This window comes from Mustela nigripes, chromosome 13, assembly GCF_022355385.1.
Source record: "Mustela nigripes isolate SB6536 chromosome 13, MUSNIG.SB6536, whole genome shotgun sequence".
Taxonomy (NCBI): Eukaryota; Metazoa; Chordata; class Mammalia; order Carnivora; family Mustelidae; genus Mustela; species Mustela nigripes.
In genome coordinates this window covers 3,972,579-3,993,503 of record NC_081569.1, presented here as the reverse complement: position 1 = coordinate 3,993,503, position 20,925 = coordinate 3,972,579, and the positions used below count along the sequence as shown (strand labels likewise).

Below are 20,925 nucleotides of genomic sequence, written 5' to 3'. Positions count from 1 at the left end.
CAAGCAGCGTTAGTGCTCTCCTCCCTCCCGAGCAGGCCTTTCCCTTCCGCCTCTGCCTGCCCGCCCGGGTGCGCAGGCCCGAGCCACAGAGCCACGGAGCCCAGCTGCTCACCTTGGCGCTCTCCAGGGCCTTGTCGAGGGCCGTCACCTCGTGCTCCCTGTGCTCGTCCGAAACCTCCAGCGCCCTTACTGGAGCCTTGCAGGTGACGCAGAAGACCAGGGCGGCTTCGTCCTCGTCCTCCTCCTCGGGGATGACGTAGCACTCGTACTCCTCGCTGGCCCGGCCGTGCGCGTACCTGTAGGCCTCTCGCAGGCCCGGGCCGGTGGCGCCCCAGCCCACGCAGCCGCGCTCCCCGGCCTCGGGCCCCCTTTGCCAGTCCCTCTGCGCCCCAAGCGGCAGATGCTCTGGAACCTCCGTGCAGGGAGCGCTCCCGTCCGCCAGCTCGGAGCCCCACTCGCCCGCACCCCCGAGGGCGTACAGATGCACCAGCTCGTCCACCTCCTCCTCCAGGGCTCTCGGGGCCTTTCCCAGGGCCACGCTCCCGGGGTCGCTGGCCTCCTCAGCCATCTCAGCGTAGACTTCCCTTCCTGTCCGCGTGGCCCCTTCTGGGAAGGGGTGCAGCCGGTCCTCGGGGTCATACAGATCCAAGGGGTAGAAGTGGAAGTCCGGGGGAGCCCCCGCAGCCTTCCCATCCATGGCGCTTCTGCACCTGTGGGCTCCTCCCGCACGGCTCCTAGGACACAGGGAGAGGGAGGGACCCCGCTTACCAGAAAGCCATCCCAGTGAACGGCCGCTGGATGGGCTCCACTCACTCCCAATGTTTAAAACATCGCCCGAGCAGCTCAGCTGCAGTTTTACTTTGAATCATCCAGGAAGAGTGGTTGACCTTCTCCAGGAAGGAGGGGCTTTCTAAGCTTAAACGGGGCCAGAAATTACCAGAGAAAGGTCAATAGGTCCCTCCTGACTCAAACAGAGGCCAAATAATGGGAAGTGTCTCCGCAAGAATGACTAAACATACAGTATAAATTGGTGGGAAAAAAATTAAGATTGTAATAAATTAGTGTGCAAGGACAATCCATGAAGTAATCACTTGGGCAAAACCACTGGGAAATGGTCCACCCTTATAAGTGACAGATAACAAATAAGTAAGATGCCATTTTCGCCTTCTCAGTAAGCAAATATTTTAAAATACACGATTCCCCAAGGCTGGGTAGGGCCCAGAGACAGGAGGGCTCTGGGGACCTGTGGGTGGAGTGCACACGAGCCCCCCCTTTCCAGAGGACAAACTGGGTAGCATGGACCAGGAGCCTTAACAATGTCCCCAATCTTTGAGCTAGTAATTCTCATCAGGATCCCGAAGGGAAATATCCAATACAGGGGGAAAATGTTTTTATAAAATATACCCACCGCAAATATTTTTGGAGGGAGGGGCAGAGGGAGAGGCCGAGAAAGAATCTGGAGCAGGCTCCACACCCAGCGCTGAGCCCAACACGGGGCTCAATCTCCCAACCCCGAGATCATGACCTGAGCCAAAATCAACAGTTGGACACTCACCCCACCGAGCCACCCAGTGTCCATAAAAATTTTTATGACAGGAAAACAAAAAGTAAAACCCTAGTGATTAGGAGAACGGTTAACTGAGCTAGGATACACCTACTCTATAGAACACAACGCAGACTTTAAAACACTAGGGAGAGCAGATGATAACTTGCGAAAGACTTACGGTGTGACATTAAGTAAAATAAACAGAACACTTACTCTACAGAGACTGCGATGTTTACCCTTTAATGGCGGTTCGTAAAATCTAGAAAGAAATAATAAATGGTAGAAGTAGTAAATACAACATAGGGAGTGGCTCCTACTTATTGAGCACTTACTGCATGCTTTCTCCAGGCTCAGCAGGTTTTAGGCATACCCCCGTGTGGTAGGCACTGCAATTGCCCTCATTTTACAGATGACAAAACTGTGGCTCAGACAGGCTATCTGGAGCAACGTCCTGTGCTGAGGAAGTTGTTAGGCTGGGATTTGAACCTTAGTCTGTGTGGCGGCCCTGAGACTGTGCCTGATGGATGTCCGGGTACAGGGAGCTGAGGTGACTGGGTGTCCAGCTGCGCTCTGAAAATGTCATCTCACCGCACGGAGGACACACTTCACACGGGCATCTCCATCCAGCGACAGAGTGCAGCAGGGACACTAAGGCAGAGCAGTTTGACACGAAACTCCTCTGAGGGCAGATTTTGGCCGGAGGGCTCCTTGACGGCCTTGCTAAGGCTTTTTTAGGGTGTGCGGCAGGCTGGGGGGACTGCTCCAAACCAACCTCCCTCCCTCCCTCGGGGCCGGGCTGCGTCACCGGCTGACGGCTCTCTCAGCCTCTCCCATCTCCCCCCCATTTCATCCCGGACACGGGCTTGCCCTACTAAAATCCTGGTGTATCCAGTCCCACTTGGTGCCTGCCTCCTGGAGGATGTGGCCTACTCAGTCTGCTGGACTCCACAGTCCCTCCTTTCTTCTGGGCACACAACTGCCATTATGCCAGACTGTTCTTTATGATAGTTTTACGGACACAGGAGTCACACACCATACAATGCTCCTGTCAGAAGTGCATACTTCAAGAGCTTTTGGTGTATTCGCGAAAACGAGCACCCATGGCCACAGTCCATTTTAGGCCATTTTCATCCACTCACAAAGAAACACTGTACTCTTCAGCTCTCACCACCCACAACCCCTCACTTCCACCAGCCCTAAGCAACCGCTAATCTACTTTGTCTCTATTGACTTATAAATGGAATCATATATTGGAATCACATCAGTGGGATCATATAATATACTGTCCTTTGTGACTGGCTCCGTTCATAACAATGTTTTCAAGACTCACCCGTGTTAGAGCATGTGTCAGTACTCACTGCTTTTTAGAGCTAGATAATGTTCTATTGTGTGGGCACATTGTGTTTTATTAACCCTCATCAGCTTATTTGCACATTTCCCTGTTTTTAAAGATTTATTTATTTAAGAGAGAGAGAGAGAGAAGGGAAGGAGCACACAAGTGAGGGGAAGGGCAGAGGGAGAGAATCTTCAAGGAAACTCCCCACTGATCATGGCACCCAATGTGGGGCTCGATCTCACGACCCTGAGATCATGACCTGAGCCAAAAGCAAGAGAGAGAGTGTGTGGCAGGAAGGGGCAGAGGGAGAGAGAAACTTAAGCAGACTCCCCACTGAGTGTGGAGCCCAATGCGGTTGATCTCATGACCCTGAGATCACCATCTGAGCCAAAACCAAGAGTTGGATACTCAACCCACAGCACTGCCCAGGCTCCCCTGCATGTTTCCCTTTTCATTTGGGTTGTTTTCACCCTTTGACTATCACAAGTAATACTGCTAAAATGTTTGTGTACAGGTTTTCGTGTGGCTATATGTTTTCATCTCTCTTGGATAAATACCTAGAAGTGGGGTTGCTGGATCATAGGGTAACCCTACGTCTAACTGTCTGAGGAACTATCTGATTGTTTTCCAAAGTGGCCGGGCCATTTTACATTCCTATGAGCAGTGTACAAAGGCTCAGATTCTACCACAGCCCTGTTAAAACTTGCTATTATCTGACTTTTTGATTACAGCCATCCCAGAGGGTGTGAAATAGTATGTCATTGTGGTTTTGATTTGCATCTCCCTGATGAAGACTGATAACAGGTATTTTTTCATGCGTTTACTGGCCATTTGTATGTCTTCTTTGGAGAACTGTCTATTGAAATAGTCTGCCCATTTTTAACTGGGTTATTTGTAAAATTTCTTTATGTATTCTCGAGATAGTCCATTATTAGAACATAATTTGCAAATATTTTCTCCCATCTTGTAGGTTATCTTTCTATTTTATTATTATTATTATTTTTAAAAGGTTTTATTTATTTGGGGCACCTGGGTGGTTCAGTTGTTAAGTGTCTGCCTTCAGATCAAGTCATATCCCAGGGTCCTAGGATCCAGCCCTGCACTGGGATCCCTGCTCAGCGGGAAGCCTGCTTCTCCTGTTCCCACTCCCCTTCTTGCCTTCCCTCTCTCACTGTGTCTCTGTCAACTAAATAAAGAAAATCTTAAAAAAAAAAAAGATTTTATTTATTTGACACAGAGAAAGAGAGAGCACAAGCAGGTGGGACAGCAGGCTGAGGGAAAGGGAGAAGCTGATGCCCCACTGAACAGGGAGCCTGATGCGGGGCTCAATCCCAGGACCCCCGGATCATGACCCAAGCTGAAGGCAAATGCTTAACCAACTCAGTGACCCACATGCCCCCATTTAAAAATTTTTTTTAAAAAATACTTAGGCTCCACACTCAATCTGGGGCTCAAACTCATGATCCCAAGATCAAGAATCACACATACTACCAAATGAGCCAGCCAGGCACTTCCCTCTTTATAGATGGTGTCCTCTGAAGCACCAAAGTGCTTTTGGTGTCATATCTAAGAACTTGCTGAAAACTCTGAGGTTAAGCCAACCTTGCATTCCTGGGATAAATCCCACTTGGTCATGATGTTTTGGATATATATATATATATATATATATGATATATATTGGGATAAATATATATATATCCCAATATATGATATATATATCATATATTGGGATATATATCCCTATATATATATATGATATATATGATATATATATAGATATATATATATCCCAATATATATCATATATATATATGTTTACTAGATTCAGTTTGCCAGTATTTTTTGAGGAATTCTGCATTCATATTCCTAAGAAATATTAGCCTGTAGTTTTCTCTTTTTGTAATGTCTTTGTTTGGCTTTGATGTAAGGGAGATAATGGCCTTGCAGAGTAAGTTGGGAAATATTCCTTCTCTTCTACTTTTTTTGGAAGAACTTGTGAAGACTTGGCATTAATTTTTCTTTAAATGTTTCGTAACTCACTAGTGAAGCTATCTGGGTTTTTCTTTGTGATTTTTTCCCCTTATTATTAATTCAGCCTATTTTACATAGGCCAATAGTTGTCAATTTCTTCTTGAGTCTTTTGGTAGTTTGTGTCTTTCCAAGAATTTGTTCATTTCATTTATTTAATTTACTGGAATACAACTGTTCATGGTCTTCTTTTTAACTACTTTATTTCTGGTAGTTTGGTAATAATGTCCCCTCTTTCATTTCTGATTCTAGTGATGTGAGTCTTCTCTTTTTTTCTCTTGATCAGCCTAAGTAAAAGCTTGTCAGCTTTGCTGATGTCTTTAAAGAAGTAGCTTTTGGTTTTCTTGGATTTTTCTCATTTGTTTTTCTATTCCCCTCTTCATAAATTTTCACTATAATATTTAATACTTCCTTCTTTCTACTTGCTTTGTTCTGTTTGCTGTTCTTTTCTCAGTGTTTTAAAGTGGCAAGTTAGGTTGTTGATTTAAGATCTTCTTTTTAAATACAGGTATTTATAACTATAAATTTCCCTCTAAGCACCACTTTTGCCACATCCCAATAATGTGGCAAAACTTTTGGTATGTTTTATTTTTACTTTTATTCACCTTGAATTATCTTCTGATTTCCCTTTTGCTTTCTTCTTTGATATGTTGATTATTTAGGAGTATATTTTTAATTTCCACATATTTGTGACATCCCAAATTTCTCTGTTATTGACTTCTAATAGTATCTCATTGTGGTCAGATTACATATTTTTTCATTATTTCTATCCTGTTAAATTTATGGATGCTTATTTTAGCATTTGGTTTATCCTGGAGGATGTTCGATATGCCTAGAGAAGCATGTGTATTCCAGTTGTTGGGGGGAGTGTTTTCTAGACGTTTGTGTTGTCCAGCTGGTTTATAGTGTTATTTGAGTCCCTATTTCCTTATTTATTTTCTTCTTAGTCATCCTGTTATCAAAAGTGGAGTACTGAGGTCTCCAACTGATATTGCTGAGTTGTCTCTTTCTCCATTTATGTCACTTTTTGCTTCATGTATTTTGGTGCCCTGTTGTTAGGTACATATACATTTATTTTCTATTTTTTTTTAAAGATTTTTATTTATTTATTTGACACACAGAGATCACAAGTAGGCAGAAAGACAGGCAGAGAGAGAAGGAAGCAGGCTCCCTGCTGAGCAGAGAGCCCAATGCGGGGCTCGATCCCAGGACCCTGGGATCTTGACCCAAGCCAAAGGCAGAGGCTTTAACCCACTGAGCCACCCAGGCACCCCACATATACATTTATTTTTAAGACTCGTTTATTTATTTTAGAGTGAGAGAGAGAGAGAGGTGGGGGAGAGGAGCAGACTCTGTGCTGAGCATGAAGCCTGACAAGGGGCTTGATCTCACGACCCTAAGATCATGACCTGAGCTGAAACCAAGAGTCAGATGCTCAACCACCAGTGGCACCCAGGCTCCCTGCATGTACATTTATAATTGCCATGTATTCTTGATGGACTGACCCCTTTTATTATAAAATGCTCCTCTTTATCTCTAGTAACACTGATATCAATACTTCAAATTGTCCTTCCACTCAGCCTGGAGGTTATTACTTATTTTATGTTTTTAAAGATTTATCTATTTGGGGCACCTGGGTGGCTCAGTGGGTTAAAGCCTCTGCCTTCGGCCCGGGTCATGATCTCAGGGTCCTGGGATTGAGCCCCGCATCGGGCTCTCTGCTCAGCAGGGAGCCTGCTTCCCCCGCTCTCTCTGTCTGCCTCTGCCTACTTGTCATCTCTGTCAAACAAATAAAGCATTTTTTAAAAAATAAAGATTTATCTATTTATGAGAGAGAGAGAGAGAGAGAAAACCCATGAGTTGGGGGAGGGGCAGAGGGAGAGAGAGAATCCAAGCAGGATCATGGGGGCTCGACCCCAGGACCCTGAGATCAGGACCTAAGCCAAAAGCAAATGTTGAACACTAGCTCAACTGAGTCACCCAGATGCCCCCCACTAGAGGTTTTTAAATTCCAAGGCCATGAAATCTTACAGGGCAATGTAATCTTCAAAAGCGAGAGGGTGCAGTTTTACTTTTGTAACAAAGAGAGGAAGGGATATTGTGAACACAGAACCTGCATGAAGCCTCAACAGCTGGCTTATTTCAGGAGAGAGCAGCTCTGGGGAAGATTAAGTATTATGTTAAGCATCTGGAATCTAATACTCTAAAAATTATCCCCATCCACATATCCCTTAGAAAGTCTATGTACAGATGTTGTAGTCTGCAGATCGATGGTATAAATGCTACCCCTTGTAGGAACTGGAATGAGACAAAAGGAGTGGGAGGGGATGGCCAGGTGGAGAGAAGGAACAGTGTATTACTCGCTCCACAACAAATAATAACCACTTATCATCCCGCACAGTTTGCGTGGGTCAGGAGAGCAGCCAGGGAAGGAAAAGAAACATTCTTTTGTAAGCTAAGGGGTTTCCAATTCTTTGCTTTCAACAAAACTGAAGGAGGAACTAATCAAGTGTCAGCTGACCTATGACTAAAAATGATTTTTCACAATAGACGACTATGTAATTTTTGGCATACATTTCGGAAAGAGTTCAAAGAGTTGAATGATAGTGCTATAATAATATAATTTGTAATTGCATGTAATAATTCATACATGAAAATGTGAATTAACTTGTAAAAAAAAGAAAAGCCCTACCCAGCTCACCAAGAGATGCATTTCCATTTCACATTTGTTTTGTTTAGCATTTGTCAAAATTAGTAATGTATGTTGTTTTGCTCATATGTGCCTACAAATTGTTTTGATAAATTAATCCAGAAGAAAAAAGAGGTTACCATTTAGAGCCTTATGGTTCCAGGAAAATAAAAAAATTTAAATCCCATGCATGTATTTTTTTTTTGTAGAGAAGTCTCATAGATGATCAATAAGACTTTCTAAATATAGAAAAACAATACATTAGGACAAAACTCTAAAACTTCTCTTCTGAAAAGTTAAATGTAAACACAAGCTCAAGAAGAAAAAAAGAACAAGGTAAAATTTCTAATGTTATAAAAGGTTTTTTTTTTAAAGATTTATTTATTTGTTTATTTGAGAGATAGAGAGAGAAAGAGAGAATGAGAGAGCACACAAGTAGGCAGAACAGCAGGCAGAGGGAGAGGGAGAAGCAGGCTCTCTGCTGAGCAGGGAGCCCGATGCAGGGCTTGATCTCAGGACCCTGGGATCATGACCTGAGCTGAAGGCAGACGCTTAACTGATTGAGCCACCCAGGCACCCCTAAAAGAGTTGTTTGTTTGTTTTTTAAAGATTTATTTATTTGAGAGAGAGAGAGTAGTATGAGTGGGAGGGGAAGAGAGAGAGGGAAAGAGAATCCTAAGCAGACTCGATGCTGAGCCTAGAGCCCGACATGAGACTCAACCTCACGACCCTGAGATCACGACCTGAGCTGAATCAAGAGTTGGATTCTCAACCAATGGAGCCACCCAGGTGCTCCATAAGAGCTTTTGTTGCATTTTTTAGCACACTTGATGAAGGGCAGCAAACTACAGTAGTATTTAAGAGTCCATTAAATAAATTTAAGAGTTATAAAATAGTTTTATTCGGAAATGTAAAGATTTATAGCATGTCAGAAAGTGCATCTTTTAAAACTACTAGTACTTTTTAAACTAATGGTTTAAGATATAATTTACACACCATAAGGTTCCACTTTTAAAGTGTACAATTTAGAGATGCCTGGATGGCTCAGTTGGTTAAGTCAGACTCTTGGTTTTGGCTCAGGTTATGATCTCAGGGTCATGAGATTGAGCCCCCGCATTGGGCTCCATGCTCAGTAGGGAGTCTGCTTGAAGATTCTCTCCCTCTGCCCCTCCCCCAACTTGCGTGCTCCCTCCCCCAAATAAATAAATCTTTTTTTTAAAAAGTGTACAAGTTAATATTTTAATAAATGTAGAGTTATGGGCTCATCACTGATGTCCAATTCCAGAACACTCATCACCTCCCAAAACTACATACTCATTGGCAGTTACTCCCCCGGCCCCTGATAATGACCATCTACTTTTTGTCTCTATTTGCTCATGAGATTGACTTTTAAGTTGGTGGACTTGGGGTAGATCGGATTGTCCTCCGTAACATCACTGGGTCCTTCTAATCAGTCGTAGAGCTGAACAGAACAAAGATGGCTCTGCCTTAAGCAAGAAGGAATTCTACCAGCATGTGGCCTTCAGACTTGAACTGCAGTGTTGGCTCTCGCCTAGGTCTCCATAAGGCGGGCCCACCCTGCAGGTTTTGCACTTGCCAGCATCCGTAACTGCATGAGCTCATTCCTTAAGATACATGTCTCTCTCATATTCTTTATACACATACATGTACCTCTCTCCCCCATATTGGATTCAGTTTCTCTGGAGAACTTTAATACATCCATTTGCAAATTGGGTTATCTATCCACTTATTGTTGAAGTTTTTTAGTTTGTTTGTTTATTTTTAATTTACTTGAGAGAGAGCACAAGCACTTGCAGGGGAATGGCCAGATACAGAGGGAGAAGCAGGTCTCGATCAGGTCTCGATCTCAGGACCCTAAATCAAGATCTCAGTGGCAGGCAGATGTTTAACTGACTGAGCCACCCAGGCACCCCTATTTATTGTTGAATTGTCAGAGTTCTTTATAAATTCTGGATATAAGTCCTTTATCAGATGTTTGATTTGCAAATATTTTCTCTCACTCTGTAAATTATCTTTTCACTTTCTTGAAGGTGTCCTTTAGAAGCACAGAAGTTTTTAATTTGGATGTAGTCCAATTTTCTATTTTTTTTCTTTTAGCTTGTATTTCTGGTATCATATATGAGAAACTATCACTTAATACAAGGTTATTTAAACTTGATAAAAATTTTTAGATAATATAAAGGTTCTAAGGGAGGTCATGAGCCAAAAAAAATTGAAGACCACTAATCCATACACAAAAAAGGATGACCTTTGTTTTAAAGATTTATTTATTAGAGAGAGAGAGCATGCACAAGCAGGGGGAGGGGCAGAGGAAGAGAATCTCAAGCAGACTCCCCACTGTGTGCAGAGCCCAACACAGGGTTTGATTCCAGAACCCTGAGATCATGACCTAAGCTGAGATCAAGAATCAGTCATCCAATTGACTGATCCACCCAGGCGCCCCTTAGAACGACCTTTTTGGTTTAGAGAACCAGTTGTTATTATTATTTTATTTCATTTAACTGTACAAGTCACAACAGGTGCAGTTGATGTCCAAATACTGACTGAAATTTCTACCCACTGAACTGTTCTACCATTCTAATTAGCCTGTACAAGTCTTTATCAAAAACGCATTCCTACATAAAACCAGGAATTCTGTGAACTGCTTAACTTACTCACTAATTATCTTGAAAATAACTTTATTGAATTATAAATTCAATATAACTTTATATACCATAAAATTCACCTGTTTTAGGTGCATGATTCAACAGTTTTTAGTAAATTTCTCAAGTTGTGTAAGCAACCCCACAATCCAGTTCCTAATGCCCCCTTTAACAATGAATTGTGGTAAACCTAATGCTTTTTAAAAAAACCACCATTACTGGGGCACCTGGGAAGCTTAGTTAGTGAAAGCAACTGCCTTCAGTTCAGGTCATGATCCTGGGGTCCTGGGATCGAGCCCCGCATCATCAGCCTCCCTGCTCAGTGGGGGGTCTGCTTGTCCTTCTCCCTCTGCCTTTCCCCCACCTGTACTCTCTCTCTCGCTCAAATAAATAAATAAAATCTTTAAAAAGGTAAAAATTGAAAACTACCATTACTAAACCGTTCCAACATGGTACATATGCAGTACATTTTGGAGGAAAATAACAAAATTTTAAAAAATGGAAAGACCGAGTTTAGCACTCCCCCACCCCCACCATAACCATCAGGATGAGTCAAACAGCCCCCCGCCTTAGTTTCCACTGTGGGATCAGAGCCAGCAGACAGCTGTCTGTCTAACCCCTTGGAGTCAGGGGCAGCGCCTCCCTGACCCACAGTGCTGGTCCTTCCGCAGTGAGGGACTCCTCGCTGTTGATAGACTATCCTTTCAATACCTACCCCAAAGCTATGTAAAAAATGCCATTCAGGTTGCTTTCCATTTTCTCTGGTTTTGATTGCCTTTTAAAAAATACAGCGTTTTCTGCTGCCCTAATTGTGAGATCCACGGACACTGGCCCATGTTCTGCCGGCTGTTCTGTGACTTTCGACCCTGCTGACCCGGCTCAGCCTGCCGTCTGCTCTCAGGACGGTCCCCCACTGGGCTGCTCCCCACACGGGCCTTTCCCAGGCTTCCATTCCTGCCCCCCTCCTCCCACTCACTTGCGCCAGGTGATTCTGTCCACTCTTGTGGCTCCACGGCCCCCTCTCTGCCAGTGGCCCAAATCCTTGTCTCTAGCCCCGACCTCTGCTCCAAGCACAGGCAGAAGTTTAGAGAAGCCGCAGCCTTCCTGAACATTCTCATTCTCCCACATCTGACACGGCTGGGTGGAGCTCATTGCCTCTCACTTTCTCCACTCTGGTGGGACATGACAACACACATGCTATTTCCCGAGCCACGAGCCTGTGATCACCCCCACAGGCCACGCCAGCAGATGCCTGAAGTCCCAGGGAGCTGACACCCTCTTGGAGAATCCACTTTCTCTGTGCTCTGCCTTTAACGCCACTGACTGGGTCCTGAGCCCCTCCCTGCACATTCCTCTACGGGCCTTCGGTTTCGGTTTCGTATCTTTTCGTCTGCTCTGTCTGCAGAGACCAAGGATCACTCAGCTGTCCCACCTACGCTGTCAGGGAAAAGAACTTGACCCAGAGAGGGCCCTTTGCCCTCGGGGCCCAGCCCTCCCTTCTCACGCTCGGAGCTCGCTGCCAGCTCCTCTTGCTGCCTGAGCCCCGCCCCCCAGGTCTGTCCTATGAGCACAGGGAAAGGTTAGGGGGGGCAGTTAGGAGCACAGAGGACTGACCCCCGTCCCCCATCTGGCCTTACTTCGGGAAGAGTCAGAGTAGATTCTGGATGCCAGGGAGGGAGACCCGCTCTACCCTTAACCTGGGGACGTCCCCAGCCACCTCTCTTCATCTGGGCTCTGTCCCAAATGTCACTCTTCCAACTTAATCAGGGCAATAACCCTCCTTGGAGGTCTCTCACACCCCCGCCATGGGCTCACCTCAGCTCATGCTGACGGCAAGACAAAACACAGCCGCTGACTGGCCTTCTCTGCGCGTGGGGGGACAGTGGGAATGGACGACTCAGGCTCTGCCCTGGGGAGTCCCTGGGACTCTTGCCTCTTGCCTGCCCCGCTCTGAAGTCCGCACAGGATGCTCTTGTTTCACTTCCCCCGGCAGCACCAGCCAGAGCAGCGGACTCCCAGCAGCCAGGAGCGACAGAGACAACGAACACCCCCTCGCTGCATACCAGGCATACAACTGGCTTCTGGGGTCTGGATCCATAAGGAAACTTTACTCCCCTGACTCCGAGACAGTGCACATCACATCAGGGTTCAGGAACACTTCGGTCCCATTCTTGAAGGCTCTGAAACTCTTTACACAGACAACAGTGGCAAGAATCAGTAATGTGCGGCGAGGCTGAGTACCATGGCTATGACCACGCAGGACTGAGGCCCGAGGTACTAGCTCCACTGTGTCCTGGTCCACCAGCAGGTCCACGGGGACCTGGTCTACGCCTGGGCTGGAGGAGGCGATGAATAACGATTGTTCCCAGAGTCAGCATCACAAAGCAAGCAGCTTTGGGGTCTCCCTAGCACCTGCGATTTATGAAGATCGCAGAGCCTGGATGTTCTTTGGGGTTACTTGTAAGAGCCCTGCCCACCGTTAGACTCTGGCTGGGGCAGTCCTGGCACCTCGTCACAACGTAGCTTGTTTTAGGGATGGGGAAGCGTAGCTTCAGGTGAAGTAGGACCCAGCTCCCTACGATGGGTCTGCATCCCAGCAAAACCAGCATTGAGATGGACCAAGAAACCTTCCCTCTACAGCCCCACACATGTACCAGACCCAAAGGATTGCAAGACACTCCTGAGTACACGTGCAACAGCCCCACCTCAGCTTGCATCTCTCTTCCATGGTTCCTGAGGCCAAAGGGGCCACCCAGCTGGGGAAACGCCACTTTGCCTTCTCCCCTGCCCTAATCCAGCCTGTGACCCCCACATCTCTTACTGGTCAACAACACAGTCCAAGCCTTCCGTCCTAAGGGGCTCTGAGCCTTTGCTCTCCTGCAAGTGTGGCCACCTAGCTAATCAGAATGACCCCGTTGTGGGAAAGGACATAGTGCTGGGAAAACTGGGTAATCACATGCAAAAAAATAAAACCAGGCCCCTATTTTATACCACTTCCCCCAATTAACTCCAGATGTAGATTAAAGGCTTAAATGTAAGATATGAAACCATAAAACTCCTAGAAGAAAACAAGGGAAAAAGGTCCTCGACATCGGTCTTGGCAACAACACTCTGGATGTGACCCCAAAAATACAAGCCATAAGAGCAAAAATAAACACGTGGGAGACCATCGAACTAAAAATAACTCCACTGCAAAAGAAACAAACAAATGGAAAGGCAACTAGGAGAAAATTTTGCAAACTATTTACACGATAGTTGATATCCAAAATATGTAAGGAATTTGTAATTTGTACAACTCAATAGCAAAAAAACCCCAATAATCTGATTAAAAATGGACAGAGGACATAACCAAACACTTTTCTGACATCCACATGGCCAACAGACACATGAAAAGGCACTCAACATCACTCATTGTCAGGGAAATGCAAGTGAAAACCACAGTGAGGGGATGGCTGGGTCACTCAGTCAGTTAAGCATTCGACTCTTTTTTAAATTTTTATTTATTTATTTATTTAAAAAAATTTTTTTTAGAAGATTTTATTTAGTTATTTGACAGAGAGAGATCACAAGTAGACAGAGAGGCAGGCAGAGAGAGAGAGAGGGAAGCAGGCTCCCTGCTGAGCAGAGAGCCCGATTCGGGGCTCGATCCCAGGACCCTGAGATCATGACCTGAGGCAAAGGCAGCGGCTTAACCCACTGAGCCACCCAGGTGCCCAGCATTCAACTCTTGATCTCAGCTCAGGTTTGTTTCTTTTTTTAAATTTGACAGACAGAGATCATAAGTAGGCAGAGAGCCCCTCAGCTCAGGTTTTGATCTCAGGGTTGTGAGTTCAAGTCCCATGTTGGGCTCCATGCTGGGCATGGAGCTTACCTAAAAACAAACAAAAAGCAAAACAAAACAAAACCCCTCAAAACCCACAATGACATAGCACCTCCCACCTGTTAGAATGGCAGTCCTGGGGGCGCCTGTGTGGCTCAGTGGGTTAAAGTCTCTGCCTTCAGCTCAGATCATGATCTCAGGGTCCTGGGATCGAGTCCCATATCGGGCTCTCTGCTCAGCAGGGAGCCTGCTTCCCCTTCTCTCTCTGCCTGCCTCTCTGCCTACTTGTGATCTCCGTCTGTCAAATAAATAAATAAAATCTTAAAAAAAAAAAAAAAAAAAAAAGAATGTCAGCCCGGAAGACAAGCGATAACAAGTGTTGGTGAGGATGTGGGAAAAGGGAACTCTTGTACACTGTTGGAAATGTAAACTGGCACAGCTGTTATGGAAAATAGTATGGAAATTCTTCAAAAAATTAAGAACAGAACTACCATATGTATGAGCGAAATGTAATCAGGATCTCAAAGGGAGATCTTTACTCCTGTGGTCATTGGAGCGTTCCTCACAGCCGCCAGGACAGAAACAACTGAAGTGTCCATCAACAAATGGATGATAAAGAAGGAAAACCACGGAATATTACTTAGCCGTAAGAAAGAAGGAAGTCCTGGGCACCTGGGTGGCTCAGTGGGTTAAGCCGCTGCCTTCGGCTCAGGTCATGATCTCAGGGTCCTGGGATCGAGTCCCGCATCGGGCTCTCTGCTCAGCAGGGAGCCTGCTTCCTCCTCTCTCTCTGCCTGCCTCTCTGCCTACTTGTGTTCTGTCAAATAAATAAAAATAAAAAAAATCTTAAAAAAAAAAAAAAGAAAAGAACGTGAAGACTCACAGTGGCCCTCGCAAGGAGGAGCCACCCGTGGCTGCTATGGGGTCATTGTCTCCCCGGAAAACAACTGAAGTCGGGAGGAGGCACCAGGACAGAAGAGCCTCACATCCAGGCCCAGACGTCGGCTAGGAGGTCACCGGTTCTCATAGCAAGAGCTTCCGGGGGCCCCCGGGCAGAGGTGTGGAACTCTAGGGACGGAGGGGCCCTCAGACAGCAGGTGAAGAGCTGGCCCCGGACCCAGCTCTCCAGGAAACCGTATCACCTCCAGACCCCAGGGCAGCCTGCTAAAAAGAACACACTTCTGTGCACTACCAAAAGGGAGAAAACCAGAATTCTGTATTACCAATAAATCATGCTGACCAATTCTTTCAACGGGAAGCTGGAGAGTGAAACACCAAATCAAACTGTTATGCAATCGAGAGGGCTGGGAAACATCAAGAACAAATCTAACGAGCACAGATTCTTCCAGACCTGCGTTTCCCCTTTGGACAGACAAACAAACTGGTCTGGGCACTCAGCACCGAGATGGGAGGTTTGCAACACCCCCGCAGAGCGGCCGTGCCCGTTCCGCCTCAGCGTCTGGACTCCTTCAGCGCCTGACCAGACATTCAGAATTGGGGAAGAAAGGACGGTTAACACGAATTTGTCATTTTAGGGGCGCCTGGGTGGCTCAGTGGGTTAAAGCCTCTGCCTTCGGCTCAGGTCACGATCCCGGGATCGAGCCCCGCATCGGGCTCTCTGCTCAGAAGAGAGCCTGCTTCCTCCTCTCTGCCTGCCTCTCTGCCTACTTGGGATCTCTCTGTCAAATAAATACATAAAATCTTAAAAAAAAAAAAAGAATTTGTCATTTTATAAATGATGAAACTGAGCCTTAGAGAAATAAATAGGTCACAGCCTATAAAAAATAAAGTAGTTGAAAGCTTCTACTCTAGGCCATAGGACTGCAGTAAAAAACAAAACAACAAAAAAGGCTTTTGCCGAAGTCTTATATGAGAGGTGTGTCCCAGTGCATTAATTAGAAAAGCCCCCCCCCCCCAAATGACTGTAACCTTGTGGGGCACGAGCGCCTCTGGGAATCTATTGAAAGCTGTGAATTCTCTCCCTAAAAGTGAGCCCCTAGGGCACCGACAGAATTTTGCCTGTAATTTCAGAAGCCCACCCAGGTAGCCCTTTGCAATTCTCGAGCCACAACTAAGGAAACTTGCTATCAAGCGTTGGCTGTAGAGTGACACGAATAGTTCAAATCAGCTCTCACAGGCAGAGTCCAAACCTGAAAACTTTCCATGGGAGACGGGTATGTGTAACAGGTGAAAAATGATTGTCCTTCGGTTTCTCCGTATTTCCATCAAAATACGAAATTACGATTTGTCAGGACACACATGCTGATTAAAATAAAATGTGTTTATCAGCCTGCTACCGCAGCCAGAGGAGAATATTACACAAGGTTCCAAACTGTTCTAGCAAATGGACTCCTGCACTAAAAATACTTTAAGGGCACACTGCAGGAATCGGCAGCCACAGAGGCTTTCACAGCCCATACCAACACCGCATTCAGTCAAGGCGAGCCCGTGCTCCAGGAGGGCACAGAAAACATTCCCACTGTTGACTGCCATTTACACATCTGCAATTTAGGATGATACCTCTTTCCCTAAAGGAACAATATTGCATTAACATTGCACCATTAAGTAACTGACTTCCAAGTAATACCCTTTGCATTAGAAGAACAGGATCACCCAGAAACTTACCTGCTGATTTCAGGGTCCACGGGTTCTTCTTTGACCTCCAAGGCCTCTGGAGAAGGATTTCCCTCCAGGTCACCTGTTCAAGCCCCGCAGCCTGTCCCTGCCTGGCTTACAGCAAGGGCTGTAACTGGAGCATGGAAGGTGACAGGTGATGGTAACATGAGCCAGCTCCCACTGCAAATAGCAACAGTTGTGTGTGAGAGCCCAAATATAGGCCTGCCGCGGCTGTCTTGCACTTCTTAGCACTCAAGTGTCACCAGGAGGGGTCACATGCTGTCCCCTGAGTTCCTTCATTTACTGGGAGGATGTGAGGTCTGTAGCTCCCCTGAGCTGCTTGGGTGGCTGGTCATGTGCAGAGGGTGGGGGCAGATGCGAGCCATGCAGAGAGGGAGGGAGGGCCTCTGAGAGTCCTCGAGCCGGGTGGCCTCCACCTGGCCTGAAGGACTTTTCCCGAACTGTTTTGAACAAGTACAACTCTGAAGGGAAACAAATGCAATTTTGCTTTTTTTCCTTCCACCATTCCTTTCACATGTACCCACAGTGGAAATCATTCCCTTCTCCAGTAAAAAACAAACAAACAAACAAACAAACAAACAATCCAGCAGACCCGTGACTTTCTGCTCCCTCTTTGGTGACATTCCGTCCTAGGGTTATTTGAAGGCATAGTCTCCATTCAGTAACTGAGCGTACTGTCCAGAATACTAATGCAAAACCCAAACTTCGCTTAGCCAGTATCAAAGTCTTCTCCCCTACCCTAAAGAGTCTGGGCCTCTTTAGCTGGAAGTCTGCCCTGGGAAAGGAGGAATGAGGTTGGGCCCTTCTCACACCTCCTCCCTGAGCTGCTGCTGGAACACCAGGGCAGAAGTGCCAAGATGGTAAGACAGCCTCTAATGGAGCTGATGCTGCAGTGGGTGCTAGCTTCAGGCTCTCTGGGCTGGCAGGTGCTTAGAGCTCCCTATTGTGCACCTCCTTTCCTCTTTGTCTCGCCTCTCTCTCTCCTGGGGAGCATTTTTTTTTTTTAAAGATTTTATTTATTTGACAGAGAGAGATCACAAGTAGGCAGAGAGAGAGAGAGAGAGAGAGGAGGAAGCAGGCTCCCTGCTGAGCAGAGAGCCTGATGTGGGACTCGATCCCAGGACCCTGAGATCATGACCCAAGCCGAAGGCAGCGGCTTAACCCACTGAGCCACCCAGGCGCCCCCTGGGGAGCATTTTTTTAAAAAGATTTTATTTATTTATTTGACAGACCGAGAGATCACAAGTAGGCAGAGAGACACAGAGAGAGAGAGAGAGAGAGAGCCAGAGGGAAGCAGGCTCCCTGCTGAGCAGAAAGCCTGATGCAGGACTCGATCCCAGGACCCTGAGATCATGACCTGAGTGGGAGGCAGCAGCTTAACCCTCTGAGGGGCCCTCCTGGGGAGCTTTTTACCTCTCTGGAATTTCCCATTATGGAGACCCTTCCCTCGAGCTCCCACAACCAGGCTGAGAACCCCTCTATCCAGGGGGTCCCTCACATTCCCCTTATAGGCCCTGGTGGACCACTTCCAAGATTTCTCAAATGAGGTTTCCTTACCTGTGAAGTTGGCTCTCTTAGGCAGGATCTGAGGATTCCTTGCTGACTCTGTCTTCCTGCTGGCTCACATCTGGATCTTGGGAGGCAGCCCCATCCTTGGTCCCTGCAAACACTGGGAGGCAGTTGGACCCAATCTGCCACTTCCTCTGACTCTGCCATCAAAGCAGCCAATTTGCTCACCTCAGGCCACCTGCAGAAAGATACAGCAAGCTATCTAAAGTGTCCCTTTGACGATCCCTCACTGGGTGTGGGGATAGAGGACCGGACTCCCAGTCCTCCCCGCAGCCCACCGACAGTGTTCCCCAGAGAAACTGCTTCACCAGTTTCCCTCCCGAGAGCATGAACGGGGCTCTGGACCGCTTCCTTGAAAAGTCTGCTTATGGTGATTGGATCTCAGAATTTTACATCTGTTGCTTTTTAAAATCTCAGTCAAAATGTCATTTGAAAGATATCATTACTGCCAGGTATCTATAACGTAAAAATACTAGAAGCACAATAAAATATCAAAAGTAAAAAAAAAATTAAAGAAAAAAGTTACGCAAAAATGCATGCACAGGAATGTTCACCAGCACTTTATGTTTGCTCGCGGAAAATTGAGATTCACTTATATCTGACAATATAGAATTTGTTAATTCACTATACGGTCAACTCAATATTGGCAAGTATTAATAATCATATAGGTGCCTATATTGTAGGTGGAAAATACCCACAATATATCTATAAGTAGAAAAAGGGTGTAAATAAAATATCATGACAGCATAATCATAAATATATTAGATGATATGTAGATATATGATAAAGATATATAAACATACTGCAAATAACAAATATATACTACATAGTATAATATGTACTATAGATATATAATAATATATGATATTGTATATAATAATACACTCAAAATGAGAGCAAGGTTTAACTCTTTCGAGTTAGTTTACTTTTTTCTTTATATTTTACAGTTATTTTAATAAGTTATATATATACCTTTTATTAATTTTTAAAAATATCTTTACTAAAAAATAAGATATGATATTTGGCTTAGAAAAAGGGCAATATTACAGAAGAACCGTAAAGTGAAAATAAAGCAGGCATGAATGCTGGCAACAACAATTATTAGGTTTGGTGGGTAACTGCCCTTATTTTTTTCTAAGAATATACAAACATCCTTCCCTCACACAAAAATAGAAATGACTTTTATAATTTGAAAACCTGGGGTACCTGGGTGGCTCAGTGGGTTAAAGCTGCTGCCTTCGGCTCGGGTCATGATCTCAGGGTCCTGGGATCGAGTCCCACATCGGGCTCTCTGCTCGGCGGGGAGCCTGCTTCCTCCTCTCTCTGCTTGCCTCTCTGCCTACTTGTGATCTCTCTCTCTGTCAAATAAATAAATAAATAAAAATCTTAAAAAAAAAAAAAAAGAAAGTCTGCTAGTGTCATTTTTGTAAAAAGATTTTATTTATTTGTCAGAGAGAGAGACAGCACAAGCAGGGGGAGTGGCAAGCAGGAGAATCAGGCTCCCTGCTGAGCAAGGAATCCCACCCATCCCAGGACCCTGATATCGACCAGAGCTGAAGGCAGAGCTTAACTGACTGAGCAGGTCGGTTAACTGAACAGGTGTCCCTGCTAGTGTCATTTTGATAAAGTAAATAAATTAGAAAGACTACTAGAAAGGATAAAATAACATAAAACAAAGACAGTAAAAAGACATACTGGAAAGAATATACTAAAAGATACCAAAACAGATTTAAAGAATTATCAGTAAATCATACTAGCTAAGATAATATATTAAAAAATGGTTTGGAGAAAAATAAATCCCTTCAACTAATAGGTTCTCTCCAAGAGCACTGCCAAGAGCAGCAGTTCTGAGTCCACCCCCCCCCCACCCGGATCCACAGGTGTCGGGGCAGGGGGGAGGGTGCTCAGACAAGCAACTTCAGACTTCAAGCTACATTCCACAGTAGTTTCTAGATACTCTGGGATCATCTTCCGCAGGGAGAGATGCCCTAACCATGGCTCCAGGCTGGCCCTGGTTTCTGGTTGTTTCCTTTGGGTATGACAGCAAGGGCGAATCTGATGTCCGGATTTCCCAGCTCCAAACTTTCAAAAGCGCTTTCCCTGGTTCCTGAATCTAAACCCTCAGGAGCCCAACCTCAGAGAAGGGCTCCTTCTCGAGGCTTCCAGGGCCTCTCTCCCCACCTGCCTTCCCCGGACCCTACCCCTGAGCCCTCCCAGTGCGCTCCCAGGAGGAAGCCCACCTGCACGGTTTCCCGCGGCGCGCACTGCGCCTTTCCCGGACGCAGACCGGGCTGTCTTATTCCCTTCAAGTCACATCCCATCGCCACGTGCAAATGAGATTTCCCCATCTCCAACAGGTCTTGGGGGGCCAGGTGGTCTTATTAGCCTTTGTGTGTCTGTTAGGACACGGTTCTTTGCCGGGTCTCCGTCTCGTTGGCTATAAAAAGAAGGGTAGGAACGCACTGCACTCATACATGCGGTCTGGGAGCTGGGATGCTTTGAAGACCGAGACATCTGTGTGCGCCCCCGAACCTGCACACAGCTGACACCCCAGTAAAGCCTGCTGACTCGGTAACGGCAAATGTGTGGCTTTTACCCACTGGCTGGCGCTTCCAGGTCCTCAGCCAGTAACTCCTA

At 45.9% G+C, this 20,925-nt stretch overlaps 1 protein-coding gene across 4 annotated transcripts in view; it reads right to left on the bottom strand.

Annotated features, from left to right (window-relative positions):
- Positions 1–20,925, bottom strand: part of FSD2 (fibronectin type III and SPRY domain containing 2) — a 44,084-nt gene that overhangs the window by 22,198 nt on the left and 961 nt on the right. Inside the window, exons 1-6 of one of the 4 annotated variants that reach the window (XM_059371481.1) lie at positions 20,529–20,598; positions 19,495–19,646; positions 18,277–18,466; positions 16,708–16,878; positions 1,760–1,805; positions 113–734 (exon numbers count right to left, since the gene is read on the bottom strand). In XM_059371481.1, the coding sequence (XP_059227464.1) occupies positions 113–697 (585 nt within the window). In that variant the 5' untranslated portion in view covers positions 698–734; positions 1,760–1,805; positions 16,708–16,878; ... (1 more) ...; positions 19,495–19,646; positions 20,529–20,598. Of the gene's footprint in view, positions 1–112; positions 735–1,759; positions 1,806–16,707; positions 16,879–18,276; positions 18,467–19,494; positions 19,647–20,528; positions 20,616–20,925 lie in introns of those variants that run through there. The other 3 variants (XM_059371480.1, XM_059371482.1, XM_059371483.1) reach the window with 3 other exon arrangements.